The sequence below is a fragment of the Ranitomeya imitator genome, chromosome 4 (assembly GCF_032444005.1).
Source record: "Ranitomeya imitator isolate aRanImi1 chromosome 4, aRanImi1.pri, whole genome shotgun sequence".
NCBI classification, from domain to species: Eukaryota; Metazoa; Chordata; class Amphibia; order Anura; family Dendrobatidae; genus Ranitomeya; species Ranitomeya imitator.
This window is the reverse complement of record NC_091285.1, coordinates 449,399,928-449,417,445: the sequence shown is the minus strand read 5'-3', so window position 1 is coordinate 449,417,445 and position 17,518 is coordinate 449,399,928. Positions and strand designations below refer to the sequence as shown.

Genomic DNA, 17,518 nt, shown 5'->3' with positions numbered 1-17,518 from the left:
TATTCACCCCTATCCATGATCTCAAGATGCAAGCAGCAGAGTGTGTTTTCAGCTCTTCGACTGTTTCGCTCCACGGGCCAGACTAGAACAGCCAAAGGGCCGGATGTGGCCTGTGAGCCACAGTTTTCCCAGGTCTGCCCTATAGGCCGGAGTACAACCATATTAACACAGCCATATTGGCAGATACTTAGATGATAAATTGAGTTTGAACATGCCGACAAATTATCAGTTTCTGATTAAACTAGTTCAAATGTATGGCAGATATTTCTACAGAATGACCAATGCAACAAAACCAAAAACTTCTGACATCTGCATGTTAGGATCTGTTATCACGGACCACCGAGCGGCACGATACGACTGCTGATCTGTAAACCAATAGTAAAGCCTGCCTTATTTGCAACCGTATAGCCTTTCTGAAGCTTAGTCTGGGGAAACCTCCTTACAATAAATAGGAAAATGCTAATTATTGTATATGGTGTGGGTGATCTACTTCACAATTGGCTTCAGACTGTTTTTATCTTTAGCTCTGAATACACTTTTGTTCTTTTTTTTAAATGTGTAAATAAAATGTTTCGTATCGTAAGTAAAGATTTTTGTATTTGTAGACATTAAATTTCCAAAGGATTACCCGACCTCCTGTCTGCTGGGCTGTGTGGAAGTAGTTGACTGCCTGCCACATGAGCAATTTAAGGAACAGGTGAGCTAGTATTTCTCATGCTGTGCTTTGTAATGTTTTTAGACATATCTGGAGACACACAAAATGTAGTTTGAAGATGTAAATTACAACTTGATAAAATACTGAAAATTAAAACCTTTAGAATTAAGTGCATAGATATGCCTTGTATATTCCCTATGTTTCTGTATGAAAAGGTTCATTAAAGGGGCATTCCCATCTCCAGGATCCTCTCCCAATACGTTGGACGTGTAATAATAAAAAGTCTATTAGCAAATACCTCCAAGAAATGTAGTATAGTTTTCTCTGATTCGCTATGTCTCATTCCTCATTTGCAGGCACTGCAGAACCTTAGGTATCCATGGTTATGACCACTGATATAGTAAGTTGGCTAGTTGCTAGTGGTTGTAACCATGGATACCTAAGGTCCTGCAGTGCATTCAACTGAGGAAAGAGACATAGCAAATCAGAAAAACTATAATGCACTCCCCATAGGCCTCTATACTATAATGCTCTCCCCATAATCCTCTATACTATAATGCCCTCCCCATAGGCTGATTCTATATAGTATAATGCACTCCCCATAGGCAGATTGTATATAGTATAATGCACCCCCCATAGGCAGACTCTATACAGTATAATGCACTCCCCATAATCCTCTATACCATAATGCACTCACCATAGGCAGACTCTATTGTATAATGCACCCCCCATAGCCAGACTCTATATTGTATAATGTACCCCCCTAGTTAGACTCTATATATTATATATTGCACCCCCCCATAGGCAAACTATATAGTATAATGCATCCCCAATAGGCAGATTCTATATTGTATAATCCACCCCTGTAGACCTCTATAGTATAATGCACTCCCTATATGCAGACTCTATATAGTATAATGCACTCCCCATAGGCAGACTCTATATCATATAATGCACCCCCTCATAGGCAGACTATATAGTATAATGCACCCCCTCATAGGCATACTGTATACAGTATAATGCACTCCCCATAGGTAGACTCTATATAGCATAATGCTATATAGAGACCTCTTTAGACCTCTATAGTATAATGCACTCCCTATATGCAGACTCTATATAGTATAGAATGTAAGTCCGAACGGACAGGGTCCTCTCCCCTCTGTACCAGTCTGTCACTGTAAACCTGTTTACTGTAAACGATCTCTATATCCCTGTATGTAACACCTTTCTCATGTACAGCACCATGGAATTAATGGTGCTATATAAATAAATAATAATAATAATATAGTGCACTCCCCATAGGCATACTCTATATAGTATAATGCACCCCTCATAGGCGTACTGTATAATGCACTCCCCATAGGTAGACTATATAGCATAATGCACCCCTTTAGGCCTCTATAGTATAATGCACGCCCCATAAAAATACAATACTCTCCTCTACGCCTCGTTCCCCTGCTGCTCCGAGCACCCGCACATCTCCACAAAGTGGGCACCGAGTAGTGATGTCATCGCACCCGTTGTTATTGACGTCCGATGCAGAGGGGCAATGATGGGAGAGGGAGCTCACGGGCCCCATAGTGGCCGGGTGGCAGTGTAGTGAAATAAACTCTGAGGCAAAGCAGTGAGACTCTGTATCGGCGTGCTCAGCACCCATACAGGTAGTCAACAGTAGCGTAGCTCCAGGTGGGACCCTCAGAGAGCGGGTCCACCTCTGCCAGCCCCTGGTGGCTATACTACTGCGTCACATGCAGTCTGATGTACGCACACAGAGACAATGGAGGAGTTGGAGAAATTAAGTTCTTTATCTTCTCTGCATCTGTGCTGCAGTTCTCTTGTAAGAGAATCTGATCACACTCAGAGTTGGAGCCAAATGTTATTAGCATAAACGGCCTGATTCTCTCACATTTGAGAATCTACCCAAGTGTGAGCGTATCCTAAGGCCATGTTCACATCTTCAGTATTTGGTCAGTATTTTCCATCAGTATCTGTAAGCCAAAACCAGGAGTGGGTGATAAATACAGAAGTGGTGACGTGTTTCTATTAGACTTTTCCTCTGATTTGTATTTATAAAGTTTTGTTTTTTTAATTGTACAATAGTAGCAAAGCAAAAACAACTTATATAAATTTAGTTAATTACATCTACCAATGAACGGTCTTTAAAAAAAAAAAAAAATCAAATGTAGAATCTGTTTTTCTGTTTGATTGGTCTCCCAAAGGGTGTAATAATAAGTGCTTGAAAAGTCGCATATACAACAAATTAGCACCACTGAAATCTACTGCCTGTCGTGCAAAAAATAAGCCTTCAAGCGGTTTTAATGCGCAAAAGTTTGTTATATGTACCCCAAAATTATGCCACTGGCCTTGTCATCAAGGAACAGATAGCCTTGCCTCATTATAATAGACTAGCTATTGAACCCGTTCTATGCCCGGGTGGCGAGCATTTATATTGGTATATGGTCTCCATCCTGGTATGTGTTGCTTCCATCCTGCGCCCTAATCTTGTCATGTGCTGCTACCATCTTGCGCCCTCATCCTGTCATGTGCTGCCCCCATCCTGCGCCACCGTTCTGTAATTTGCTGCTCCCATCCATATGCCCAATACGCTGCTCCATAAAGGTTGATGGCCCCCATAAGATGCTCCATAGTATATGCCTCATATGCTGCTCCATTATGGTTGATGGCCCCCATAAGATGCTCCATAGTATATGCTCCGTATCCTGCTCCATTATGGTTGATGGCCCCCATAAGATACTCCATAGTATATGCCCTGTATACTGCTCCATAAATGTTGATGGCCCCCATAAGATGCTCCATAGTATTATATGCCCCGTATGCTGCTGCGATATATATAAAAAAATAACATACTCACCTATCGCCGCTGGGCGCCGAGTGCTGGGGGGCCTGAGCAGGCGGGGACACCGGCGCGCTGTGGGGGTCAGGTGCCAGAGTCGCCGCTAGCTCAGGCCCCCAACACTTGCTATAGTCACCTGGCCCTGATCCAGCTCTGCGTGCTGCTCCATCTTCCGGGTCCTCTGGCTGTGACTGTTCAGTCAGAGGGCGGCACGCATTAAGCGCGTCATCGCGCCCTCTGCCTGTGACGTTCAGTTCAGAGGACCCGGAAGATGGAGCGGCACGCAGCGCTGGAATGGGACAGGTGACTATAGCATACTCACCCTCCTGGCACGTCCCTGCTTCTCCGTTGGAGATCGCGGTGTGCGTTCAGTGCTTACGCATACCGCGATCTCCTGGGCTGCGTCACTCTGTGGGGTCCAGACTGCCCCGGCGCTTGCGCAGTCTATAAAGGCTTCGGACAGAGTGACGCTCCCAGCGTTATATTATAGATGGTAGAATTCTACATTGGTTCGCGCCTCGTTTCAACATTTAAACACAATTAAAATGGAATTGGTTTTGGCAACAAGACAGTTTGAGTTTTATTACAGGTCCGTGGATATACTGTATTACTTTAAGTTTTCTGAGACTGGGTCTATGTACCAAGATATGTGCTGATATGACTTGTGCTATACATTTGTACTGGCTTGGTTGCAAGCAACATGTATGTCTTATTGTTCATTGTTCTTTTGATGTTTAATAAACGAACTTAAAAAAAAATTATGCCACTGGTACATACAGCTCATACTGAGGGAAAAAAAAAGCTTTATTTAGTTTTCACTGAAAAAATAGTTATTGCTTCTGAAAAGTGGAAAAAAAAGGTTTACTCCTAAAGGCAAAAACTTTGTTTTTAGGTGTGTGAAAACTGCACTAAACTTGCATATTGTGTTCTATGTCAATGTTGTTGTTTTTTTTCCCCCCCAGTATTCCTCTCTCAGCCAGGAATCTGCATCTCCATTTGTGTTTATTTGTACAAACCCTCAAGAGCTGCTCATAAAGTTCCCGATTAAAGGACAGCACAAGATCTGTAAGTTCTCCAATGTAAAGAGCAGCCTGGTACTTATGTCTGGGGGGGGGGGGGGGATGCAGAACTGAGTTGTGCTCATCGCAGGACCCGAGGGGTATTATTATTATTTATTTATATAGCGCCATTATTTCCATGGTGCTGTACATGAGAAAGGGGTTACATACAGAGTTATAGATAACGTTTACAGTAAACAAATTTACAATGACAGACAGGTTCAAAGGGGAGAGGACCCTGTCCTTGCGGACTTACAATCTACGTGATAATGGGGAGGAGACAGAAGATCGGGGGAGCGGCCGCTCTGGCGGTGGTGACGTGGCAGAATGGTTATTGCAGGCTGTAGGCTTTCCTGAAGAGATGGGTTTTCAGGTTCCGTCTGAAGGATCCGAAGGTGGTGGATAATCGGACGTGTTGAGGCATGGAGTTCCAGAGGATGGGGATATTCGGGAGAAATCTTGGAGGCGGTTGTGTGAGGAACGATTAAGTGTGGAGGAGAGTAGGAGGTCTTGGGAGGATCGAACATTACATGAGTGGAAATATTGGGAGATTAGTTCAGAGATATAGGGAAGGGGACAGGTTGTGGATGGCTTTGTAGATCAGTGTTAGTAGTTTGAACTGGATTCGTTGGGGAATTGGGAGCCAGTGGTGGGATTTGCAGAGGGGAGAAGCAGGTGAGTAGCGAAGAGAGAGGTGGATTAGGCAGGCAGCAGAGTTGAGGACAGACTGGAGTGGTGCAAGAGAGTTAGCAGGGAGGCCACAGAGGAGGATATTGCAGTAATAGAGGCGGGAGATGATGAAAGCATGCACAAGAGTTTTAGTAGATTGTGGGCTGAGGAAGGGACGGATTCTGGCAATATTTTTGAGTTGGAGGCGACAGGAGGTGGCAAGAGTTTGGATGTGCGGCTTAAAGGACAGGGCAGAGTCGAGAGTTATCCCGAGGCAGCGAATTTCAGGTGCAGGAGAGAGCGTGATGCCGTTTACCATAATAGATAGCTCAGGTAGGGGGTATACGCGAGATGGGGGAAAGATAACGAGTTCAGTTTTGATACGTTGAGCACGCTGATAGACACTCCGGGATTCTGGACAGCAGAGAGGTGACATCTGGGCCAGAGAGGTAGATCTGAGTGTCATCCGCATACAGGTGGTACTGGAAGACATGGGACTTTGAGTTGTCCTAGACCTAGACCAAGGGTATAGATGGAAAAAAGTAGGGGCCCTAGGACAGAGCCTTGAGGAACTCCAACAGAGAGAGGGCGGGATGAGGAGGTGGTGTGGGAGTGTGAAACGCTAAATGTGCTAAATGTGCGGTCGGAAAGGTTAGGGCTGGAATGAGCATGTTTGTGAGGTTGGGGAGCAGGTGGGAAGGGATGGGGTCAAGTGCACAGGTGGTGAGGTGTGATTTGGAAAGGAGGCGAGTAAGCTCTCCTTCAGTGATGTTGGAGAGGGAGGTTATTAGGGAAGGGCAGAGGTCTGGTATATGGAGTGGTTGGGGTTGTGGAACAGTAAGGCAAAGAATCTTTGCAGAAATTTCCTGACCCAAACCGGACTTTTTCCGCAGGAAATCCTCATGCGTTTTTATCACTTTTTTTCCGGAGCTTCCCCAATGCAATATATAGCGGCAAAAAATGTGAAAAATCCACAAAATTAATGAACATGCTGCGTTTTTTTGCGCGAAAACATGTGCACAAAAAGTTGCGCATTGCATTCTATTAATAGGTTGCTTAACGGATGCGGTATTATCATGTTTTTATAGCAAAAAAAAAAACGTGAAAAATCCAGAACGTGTGCACACAGCCTAAAGATTTGCCTTGTTTGATCGATCTTGTTTTTGAAGTAGGTGGCAAACTCCTCAGAAGAGATGAGGGGAGCTGGAGGTGGCAGTGGTGGGCAGAGGAGACCGCCGAATTATTACCAAACTTGTCATAAATCCCTTCGGCTAGATTCACACATCAGTTTGTCACAGTCCAAGCATGAAGTGTGATGCAATGAGTTGTCCTGACCCTATCTCTGCAGGCTCAGATATGCCCATGATGAGTGTGGGTCAGCAGACCTGCGGCTGCACCAAACATCAGTCCGTGCTTGGACTGTGACAAGCTGATGTGTGACTCTAGCCTTTGTGCTTCTGCTGAGTGAAAGCTTTTGTTAGTATACACGGCCCAGCTGTCTTTCTATAGCCTCATACATATAGTGGCTACTGTATATAGCACTTGGTATAAATATAGAACAAGATCAGATAATTGGAAACAAAATGACCAATTTATGATTGCACTCCCACCACAATTTTGTATGCAGTAGATATGTGTATATGCATGTAGTGTCAGTGTGTTAATATACTCACCTACCACTGCTCTCTCTGGTGTCCAGCACCGTTCTTCTCTGCTTCTCACTGACATCACCGGAATTCTAACCAGCCGGCTCATTCTATGTGATACGCATGAGGTGGAAGTCTATTGCACCATGAAAGCGTCGTTCTGACATAGGCTTTCATTGTAAAAGATACTTCTGGGTCACGCAGAGTGCAGCAGTCTGCAGAGCGGTGATGTCCGTGTGAAGCATAGAACAGTGCTGGATACTGGAGAGAGCAGCGGTAGGTGAGTATATTAACACACTGCTACGTTACATGCATATATATACTCAAATTCACTGCATAAAAAAAAGATAGTGGGTGTGCTCCTTACACCATTAAATGCTACATTGCAGACAAAACAGAATAATGTTCCACAAAACTTTTTACCTTCATTTCCCTCAGTTGCAGAATTTTCATTCACCAGGTTTGGAGTCTCGTTGACTGTATTCATTGCAGTTCTACCAGTAATATATAGGTTTTATAATTTTCTCAAAGATCCTATGGTGACAAAATAGGGATTTTTGTGTTACCATAAAATCCTTTTCTCCGAGACGCTCATTGGGGGACACAGGACTGTGGGTGTATGCTTCTGCCGCAAGGAGGCTGACACTAAGTAAACGTGAAAAAAAGTTAGCTCCTCCTCCACCGTATACACCCTGACACTGGCTACCAGAGACTCCAGTTTGGTGCAAAAAGCAGTAGGAGAACCAAACACAAAAATTAATATAACAGCATAAATACAGAAAACTTATGTCTAGAAAAGATCCTACTGACTAATGTAATCAGATATAACCAAAGCAGCCATAAGCCTACCAGGGAGGGAGCTGTGTCCCCCAATGAGCGTCTCGGAGAAAAGGATTTTACGGTGAGTAACACAAAAATCCCTATTTCTCCTTCGCCTCATTGGGGGACACAGGACTGTGGGATGTCCTAAAGCAGTCCCTGGGTGGGAAATATAACTCACCAGTAAAACACATCCAGATAATGGTTGTCTGTAAATGCGCCACTGCCGCTTGAAGAATCCTTCTACCCAGACTTGCATCCGCAGAGATCTGGGAGTGGACATTATAATGTTTGACAAACGCATGCAGACTAGACCAGGTCGCAGCCTTGCAAACCTGTTCTGCTGAGGCCTGGTGCCGAATGGCCCAGGAAGCCCCCACTGCTCTAGTCGAATGAGCCTTGATTCCGGCCGGAACCATCACGCCCATGGTGCGATAGGCCTCCTGAATGGTCGCCCTTATCCACCTGGCCAGGGTAGATTTTGAAGCCGCGCATCCCTTCCTGCGACCCTCCGGAAGGACAAACAGAGCATCTGTCTGGCGAAAAGGAGCCGTTCGGGAAACGTACCTCCTCAGAGCCCTCACCAGATCCAACGCATGGAGAGCTTTTTCTACACGGTGCGTAGGTGCCGGACAAAAAGAGGGCAGAACAATATCTTCATTGATGTGGAATGATGAAACAACCTTCGGCAAAAAGGACGGTGCTGGTCTGAGCACTACCTTGTCCTGATGAAAACGTAGAAAGGGTGTACGACAGGAAAGGGCTGCCAGCTCCGATACCCGCCTTATGGACGTTATTGCCACTAAAAATACGACTTTCCAAGAAAGAAACATCAAAGAAACATCTTGAAGAGGCTCAAAAGGAGTGTCCTGTAAAGCCCTTAAGACCAGATTAAGGTCCCAAGCTTCCAAAGGAGTCTTATAAGGAGGGACCTTATGAGCGACTCCCTGGAAAAAAGTCCTGACCTGACGAATAGTAGCAATCTTGCGCTGAAAAAGGACTGATAAAGCCGAAATCTGCCTTTTAAGGGTACTTGGAGCAAGCCCAGAATCCAGGCCTGCTTGAAGTAAGGCTAGAATGTTTGGAACGGAAAAACGCAGAGGAGGCAGCCCGCGCTCTCTACACCAGGAAAGGAAAACCTTCCAAGTATGATAATAAATCCTGGCCGAAACGGACTTACGTGCACTGATCATGGTATCAGCTACTTCTTGAGAAAACCCTGCCTGAGTTAAAACCCAAGATTCAACGGCCAGGCCGTCAAACGTAGGACCCCTGAGTTCTGGTGGTAGATCGGCCCTTGAGATAGAAGATTCGGCCGATCGGGGAGCCGCCATGGAACCCCGGCGAGAAGTTGTACCAGGTCTGCATACCAGGTACGTCGTGGCCAATCCGGAGCCATCAGGATAGCCGGTACTCTCTCTGATTTGATTTTCTTGATTACCCTCGGGAGCAGTGCCAGAGGAGGGAACAGATAAGAGAGATGGAATTGATTCCAAGACCGTACTAGCGCATCCACGGCGATTGCCTGGGGGTCCCGGTACCGAGAGACAAAACTGGGCACCTTGGCATTCACCTTGGACGCCATTAGATCCACGTCCGGAGTCCCCCAAAGATGGCATATCTGCAAAAATATGTGGACTGCTGAGATCACAGAGTGATTTCTCTCTGCCCAGAGTAGAATTTGTTTTACCTCCTGCATGGCTGCCTTGCTGTGGGTGCCCCCCTGGTGATTTATGTAGGCTACCGCTGTGGCGTTGTCCGATTGAATTCGGACAGGGCGACCCGCCAGAAAATGGTGGAAATGTAACAAGGCTAGTCGAATTGCTCGAATCTCTAAGATATTGATGGGGAGATCTGATTTCTGAGGAGACCAGCGTCCCTGAGCTGTGTGGTGAAAAAACACCGCTCCCCAACCCAGGAGACTGGCATCTGTGGAAACCACTAGCCAATTGGTTGGGGGAAAGGGCTTTCCCCTGAGGAGAGATGAGCTGTTTAGCCACCAAGAGAGGGCCTGCCTGACCTGGAGAGACAACCGAAATCTGCGGTTGAGAGAGAGAGGATTTCTGTTCTACACTGCTAGGATTGCTTGTTGGAGGGGTCGAAGATGAAGCTGCGCTAACAGAACCGCCTATATAGTTGCAACCATCTTTCCTAACACCCTCATGCCGGACCGAATCGTATGAGAGTACGGTTGTTGAAGACTCCTCACTTCCCGCCGAAGGGCTAGGACCTTGTCCTGGGGAAGGATTGATAGGGCTAGAGAGGTGTCGAAGATCATGCCTAAAAATGAGATCTTCCGAGACGGCTAAAGGGATGACTTCCTTAGATTTACCAGCCAACCTAGACGAGAAAGGGTGTCCAGAGTGATGCCGACATTTTCCCTGCAAGATTGAAAAGTCGGTCCCTTGATCAGCAGATCGTCTAGGTATGGCAAGACAACTATACCTCGGGAGTGCAGAATGGACACCACAGTTGACATGACTTTTGTGAACACCCTGGGAGCGGAGGCCAGCCCGAAAGGTAATGCCGTGAACTGGAAGTGTAGATTGTTTACGGCAAACCGGAGAAATCTTTGAGGCGGAAAGATGGGAATATGTAGATAAGCATCCTGGATGTCCACTGAGGCCAAAAACTCTCCTTTTTCCAGAGAGGCGATGACTGACCGGAGAGACTCCATCCGAAAGTGATGAACGCGGACAAACCTGTTTAAGAGTTTGAGATCTAGGATAGGCCTCACTGCTCCGTCCTTTTTGGGTACTACAAAAAGATTGGAATAAAAGCCCTGAAACCTTTTCTCCCTTGGAACAGGAGAAATGACACCGCTGATACGAAGGGACTCTACGGAATTGAACAGGCTTTGACGGAGAGACTCGGACCTGGGAAGACGGGATGGGAAGAACCGGGGAGGAGGCAGCCGAACCAGCTCTATTTTGTACCCTGATGAAACGAGCTCTCCAACCCACCGGTCGTGGATTACCTGAAGCCAGACCTGGCAAAATAAAAGTAGACGTCCGCCTACTTTGTTGGAGACACCCAGAGGAGGCCTCCAGTCACTTAGCCGAAAATCTTTGAGTCCTAGATCCTCTGGATCTAGTAGAGTGGGGACGCATTTTTCCCCCCTGGCTGGCCGTATAAGAGATCCGACCGTCTTGGTCCTGATTGGGTCGACCCTGCGCAGGAGAGCCTGATGCTGGGGGCCCATCTCACATTGCGAAAGGTTCTAAAACGGGCCTGAAATTGGCGACAAAAAAGCTGTCTAGCCCTCTGCTGAGGAAGAAACTTACTATTCCCTCCTGTGGAGTCAGAAATGAGCTGATCCAGCTTCTCTCCGAACAAACGACCACCCTGATACGGTAGGGTTGTAAGTGATTTTTTAGAGATAGAATCAGCCCGCCAGGATCTTAACCATAGGGCCCTTCTGATGGCAATAGCATTAGCCGCAGCCGAAGAAGCACAATCTGCTGCATCTAGGGATGCGTTAATCAGATAGCTACCAGCCAGAGCTACCTGAGATGACATTTCCGCCAATTCCGCTGACAAATTACCTTCTTGAAGAGCCTTTGACAACGACTCTGACCAAGATATCATAGCAAATATCCAAGGAGAAAAAGGAAAATGCGGCACTCACCCAGGTAGATTGCGAATCAAAGTCCTTTATTCATCATAACGTAACAACGGACATAGTAAGGAGAGGCGGCTGGGAGAGATCAGCGGTGCGGGGAGAAAGAACAGGACTACGATCGTTTCGCGCTTGTGCGCTTCCACGGGTCATGGACCCGTGGAAGCGCACAAGCGCGAAACGGTCGTAGTCCTGTTCTTTCTCCCCGCACCGCTGATCTCTCCCAGCCGCCTCTCCTTACTATGTCCGTTGTTACGTTATGATGAATAAAGGACTTTGATTCGCAATCTACCTGGGTGAGTGCCGCCTTTTCCTTTTTCTCCTTGGATATTTGTTCACTGCTTTTTATGCTGAGCACCACCCGAACATTGCAGACTATATACGTGCTATAGGAGTCTTGCAGTGGAATCCTCAGGCTGCTGCTACACCGCCTGCTGCGATAACACCTAGTGCCGTTCATATTTTGTGCTTCAAGATATCATAGCCTTGGCAACCCAAGTTGCCGCGAAGGAAGGAAAAAGTGCCGAACTTGAGGCCTCAAAGACGGAACGAGCCAAGCTCTCTATAAGACGATCCGTAGGATCCTTAATCAATGAGCCATTAGGGAGAGATAGCAACGTGTTAGAGGCTAAACGGGACAATGGAGGATCTACAGAAGGATTTTCTGCCCATTTACTACAAAGTTCAGTAGCAAAGGGATACCTAGCCTTCAAAGCTCTTTGCCCCGAAAAGCGCATGTCCGGGTGCTCCCGGTTGCGTCGAATCAGGTCCTCAAACTCAGGGTAAGAGGAAAACACCCTATGGGCCCGTTTAGCCCGCTTAAACGAGACCTTAAGATCTGAGGATGAGGCGAGCTCGTCCTCTATCCCCAAAGACTGATTGACAGCCTCAATCAGGCTATCTACCGACTCCTGAAAACCAGGATTCTCAAAATTAAGGGACCCTTCTGACTCGTAGTCAGTCTCAAGTTCCCCGCTTTCTGCAGGGGAAGGAGAACGAGATACGGAACTCCAGGATGCAGAAGCACCTGAGTGCCTGGGCGACGCTGTGCGAATCCGCTTTCCATGTGTCTGTCTAGTGTGAGCGCGGCCCCTGCAGTCCGAAGGCTCCTGAGGCCCTCTCCGAGACAGGTGGACTACCGGCCCTGACTGCTGGGGTCTGCAGAGATTTCATCGCTTCTGTAAGGGACGCCATGGATTGCGACAAAGACGTGACCCATTCCGGCGGAGCTGCCCCAGCATCGGCTTGAGGGCTCGGAGCCGGAAAGATTGCTGGAGAGCTGGCATGGGGGGAAGCTCCTGGGCGCATTCAGAGTCATAGGCCTCGCAGAGGCGATTACTTTGGGCGTGCGGAAAAGGGGCACGACAAGCTACACAACCGGTAAAAAGAACCGTGTGAGTTTTAACCCTTCTAGACATAATGATCCGTAAAGCTATACCTAGGGCCAGAGACTGGGACAAAAAGAATGCTTCAGCCAGGTGGAGGGAGAAGCACTTACCCCAGTCCTGTGTCCCCACGAGTGCAGCGATGGAGTCTGAATGCACGATGCGGAGCCCAAATGAGCTGTCTTATATGCACAGCAGGCTTCAGGGGGGAGGGACCGCCAATCAACGATGCGGCCTGTAGCAGGCCCGAAGCCGGGGCCTCAATTTTTCCTTTTCTCATTATGAGAGGAAAACCCGGAACCGGAAGTGATGCGCCGGAGCAGGCGGGGCCTCACAGCGCGGTCTGCTGGACGGAAGTCCCAGGCTCCAGGAAGCTGCCCCACGCCCGCAGGAGGCCAGGCAAGGTCTGAAGCCTCTAGGGGGATAGCGGCGCCGCCGCATCATACCGCCGTCTCCAAACGCTGTCCTAACGCCGCAGCGCCAAATCACGCTGCAGCGCTGCTGACCTAACGCCGCAGCACCGGATCACGTTGCAGCGCCGGCTCACACCACCCGAGAAGGAAACTTCAGCCAGCCAAGTAAAAAAAAAAAGGCACCGCACTCCCGGAGGACGCAGCAGCAGGTAATGCCAGGAGCCCCCCTTGTCACACCGCACTCCAGCGAGGGGGAAGCAAATGACGGTGCAAGAACCCTATCTCCATTATCCCCAGGATAAGGAGAGGGACCGTCCACCACCCCAGCTAACACCGCCGAGCAGGGGTGTAGGAATCAGGGGGAACACACGGACATCTACGGGCACCTGTACAGCCTGGAGTCTAGCTACCTCAGGGTGGTCAGGGCCAAGTCCGGTGAAGGATCCCACGTAGCGGGAAAGGATACGTGGATAAAATCGCACGTACTTGCCCGTTGATGGTTTGGGGAGATAGGACCCTCAAAAAGGTCCGTCGCCCCCTCAAGCCAAAGATGTTGAAAATCGGGTCCAAAAAAAAAACCAGGACCCAGAGATGTGCCTCCTTGAGACACTAAGCATAAACTGGAGTCTCTGGTAGCCAGTGTCAGGGTGTATACGGTGGAGGAGGAGCTAACTTTTTTTCACGTTTACTTAGTGTCAACCTCCTGGCGGCAGAAGCATACACCCACAGTCCTGTGTCCCCCAATGAGGCGAAGGAGAAAATCCATGGACTAGCTGAACTTCAGTGAAGCTAATTCTACTTTCACACATCAGGTTTTTTGCATCAGGCACAATCCGGCAAATGTTGGAAAAGCCGGATCCGGCGCAGATTGTGAAAAACTGATGCGACGGATCCGTTTTTTTTCGACGCATCCGACTAGCATATCCAGATAATTGGATAAAAAAAAATTTGGAGCATGCTCAGTTTAAAAAAATGGAATCCGGTGCCGGAATCCGTCATTTTCCATATCCTGCACCTTCCGGCTCCCATAGGCTTCCATTCTAGCAAACAGCTGGATCCGTTTTTTTTAAATTTAGCCGGATTGAGCCTGACAGCGAAAACCTGATGTGTGAAAGTAGCCTAAGACAGAAATCTGAGTTTCAGTCGTCAATTGAATGTGTACGAGGGCATTCTGACTCTCCCTCTACTGTTGCGGGGTAGCTGAGGTTCACGCTGTGTTAAGTTATACTCTCCCCTCGTCCCTTTTGTTCTCCAGGAGACAAGATGCAGCCAGTCTTCTGTTCTGCTCACTGTAAGCATATGAATGCTCGGCTAAGCTGTGGAGTTGGGAGAGATTACTGTCAGCCATACAATCGTTCAGCTGAAAATTATTGCATGTGTATGAGTAGCTTTATAATGGCCTAAATAACTGTGCCATCCATGACTAGAGTATTCCAGATCTCTTCTACTGGTATACTTTGTCATGTTCCATCCCTTGTGTCTCAAACTTTGTACATCATTTTCTCCCTTTCCTATATAGACTCCCTGCTCTCTTGTAAAATGTATCTAGTTTATGGCACCTGCGTGCATGCTGATTCTCCCACGGGCAGAGAAAAACAGCTGCATTGATCACCATAAAAAATCCGTAAGCCATATGTAAATCAGCCAAACATAGCCAATTTTCTAATGCACAGATGCACAACGTTTTTTGGTCTATGGGCCACCTTGCCATATTGAACCAAACCCAAAGGCTGACTTTTTTAAAGGGGCAATTTACGTTAATACATCACCAAAACCAAGTGTTGAGTATTTGAGGAGGATTTGGAGAGTTGAAAAAAAATCAGTGTAAACACAAACTTAAGTTAAACTGAGTTTTTGGAGCAGAAACTTGCCAAATCCTTTTCATAATCTCAGATTTCTAAGTTTTGATGATTTTTAAGTTATAGTATAGCCATTAAGCATATTATGGATTGTTACATGTCTACAAAATTAGAACGACTGTTAACACATGAGTGCGGCTCCAGAAACATCAGTACATGAATGCAGCTATAAAAACACTGTGAGTACATGAATGCAACACCGGAAGCACCATCAGTACATGAATGCAGCGCCAATCTTAGTAAATCAATTATTTGTAATGACCGTTCAGCCCCATTTACAATTGTATCGCATGAACTTGCCTTTCCCAGAATGTCATTAAGGCCAGGATCACACATGCGAGAAACACGTCCGTGTCTCGCATTTGAAATCCAAGCTCTGGCGCCGGCACTGTGGAGCGGAGCGTGGGGCTCCATGTGTTGCTATGCGGCCGCACGCTCCGCTCCACAGTGCCGACGCCAGAGCTTGGATTTCACATGCGAGACACGGACATGTTTCTTGCATGTGTGATCCCGGCCTAATAATGGTGAGGAGATATTGGGAGTTGTTACCAGTCATCAGGCTGTGGACCATACAGGAACAATAGTACTAATGAGACGTAGTCAGTATCATAAATTAACAGTTACATCCAGGTACCTTTTTATATGTGGCATCTTATCTAAAGAAAGTTATTCCCATCCCTTTTGTCTCCTTGTGGTACAGAAGCCACGATGAGATATCACACCCAGAGCTCGTCTCTCCAGACCTCCCTCTTCGCCGTCTTCAGCAGCACTTCCCGTAATGGTGCCCTTAACAATAACAGTATCATTATACTGCTCCATAAATATAAATATCTCCCATGCTGCTCTCCTGAATAAAGAAAAATTGAATTGCCCCTCAATGTGCTTCCTGCACAAAATATCCACCCCAAGACAGCCTCGCTTTACAATATTCCCCCCACACTGCCTCTCTGCATAACGTCCCCCATTATGGTCCCTCATAGTAACACAACCCCCCATCTAAATTAATAGCACATATCCTCTTCAGGTTCTCTATGGAGTGCTTACTGGAGCCCTACACGTCCATTTCCTCTGTGACACTGGCAGCGGGGTGGTGAGATCAGTACCATGCTGCTCTCCTCTGCCCCAGGCCCACAGTGTTCAAATGTATTCGCGTCGGAAAGAAAAATGCTGAAGATAAATACAGGGTGTCTATGCCGTTATTTGGGGTTGAGCTGCATGGCGATGTCGCCTGATGCTGAAATCGCAGCAACACATTGCTACATTGGACCTAGTGATTTGCTATAGTGCCACGTTGTGACTAGTGCCATTCTACAACTAGGTAACAGTCTCAAATATTTCCAAATGTGCTGGATTTTCTGTCGCTGGTCACAAGTCTCATGGAACACACTTGCCATAGACTTCAATGCAAGTCACTCTCTACGTGCAACTTGTCTTATTTACAGCAAAATCAGAGCTCTCAGAATAGTCACCCGAGAGCGAGTCGCAGACAAGTCGCACAAGTGTTTTTGTCAGAATTGCTGTGTTGTGACACGTCACCGCGTAGCTCTAGCCTTAGCGCTGGGAAACGTAGCTACTATATTCCACTTACCTAGATTTCACTCTGAATGTTAAACTAAGATATAAAGAAAGAAATGACCTAAGACCTGAACACTTTCTTGAGTATTGCTGTAAAAGTACATTTGGGACGACTCAAAACCCTGATAAACGGACCGTCTTTGTTTCCTTTGTCTGCCAACACCGCACCGCTTTCACTTTACAATACGGCAGTTTGAGAAAAGAAAGCTGAGCTCTGATTGGTTGCCATGAACAATTTTTTTTTTTAGCCAGTTTTGATAAATGAGGTATATCTTTATCTTAAATATATATTATCATAAGTGTTGTGTTTATATATTTTTGGCATGCATTTGTTTTAATACTAATTTTTTTTTTTCCAGGGAAACTGGATTCTAAAATTCACCAAGGTGCCAAGAAAGGATTAATGTTCAAGAAAGCGAGTATGGGACAAGCTGCAAAGAGTGGCACCGGATTGTACAGATGAAGGATTCAACATGGCTATGCTTCTCTAGATTCCAATTCCTAAATATTGTTTGCTCTAAAGTGGTTATATTTTTGGAAAGCATTAGCAAATCCAAAATTTAAATAAAGTTATTAATTTGTGCACTGTATGTAAAATGGGCCCAGAAGCGCTACACAGGGCATTTTATGGTGAAAAGGTCTGGATCCCCTTGCTGTAGTGCTTTTTTATGATGAGCTCTATAACAGGGAGGCAGCTTTTCACTAGGACAGCACTGCGATACCTTAGAAAAATATCGTGCGGGCCAGTATGAAGCTGCTGGGAAGCCAGTGTAACCTAATTTAGGATTCTGCTGATCGTCTGCCCCCCACACATCTGTTATTAAGGGTGCAGTCAGACGGCCATGTACCGGTAAATCGGACAGCAATGTACAGACTGGCCAGAGGCTATCCCAAACATGACAGCTTCATATATTTCTATTCAGCTGTCACACTCTGGTTGGGAGAGCCGCTGCCAGTCTGAGCATT

At 46.7% G+C, this 17,518-nt stretch overlaps 1 protein-coding gene across 4 annotated transcripts in view; it reads left to right on the top strand.

Annotated features, from left to right (window-relative positions):
• TRIP4 (thyroid hormone receptor interactor 4) overlaps window positions 1-17,142 on the top strand; it is a 76,786-nt gene extending 59,644 nt beyond the window's left edge. For 3 of the 4 annotated variants that reach the window (XM_069765729.1, XM_069765728.1, XM_069765731.1), the window contains 3 exons: window positions 606-697; window positions 4,472-4,574; window positions 16,912-17,142. In XM_069765729.1, coding sequence (XP_069621830.1) covers window positions 606-697; window positions 4,472-4,574; window positions 16,912-17,015 — 299 coding nt within the window. In that variant the 3' untranslated portion in view covers window positions 17,016-17,142. The remainder of the gene's footprint in view (window positions 1-605; window positions 698-4,471; window positions 4,575-16,911) is intronic. The other variant, XM_069765730.1, reaches the window with a different exon arrangement.
• Window positions 17,143-17,518: the final 376 nt, after the last annotated feature.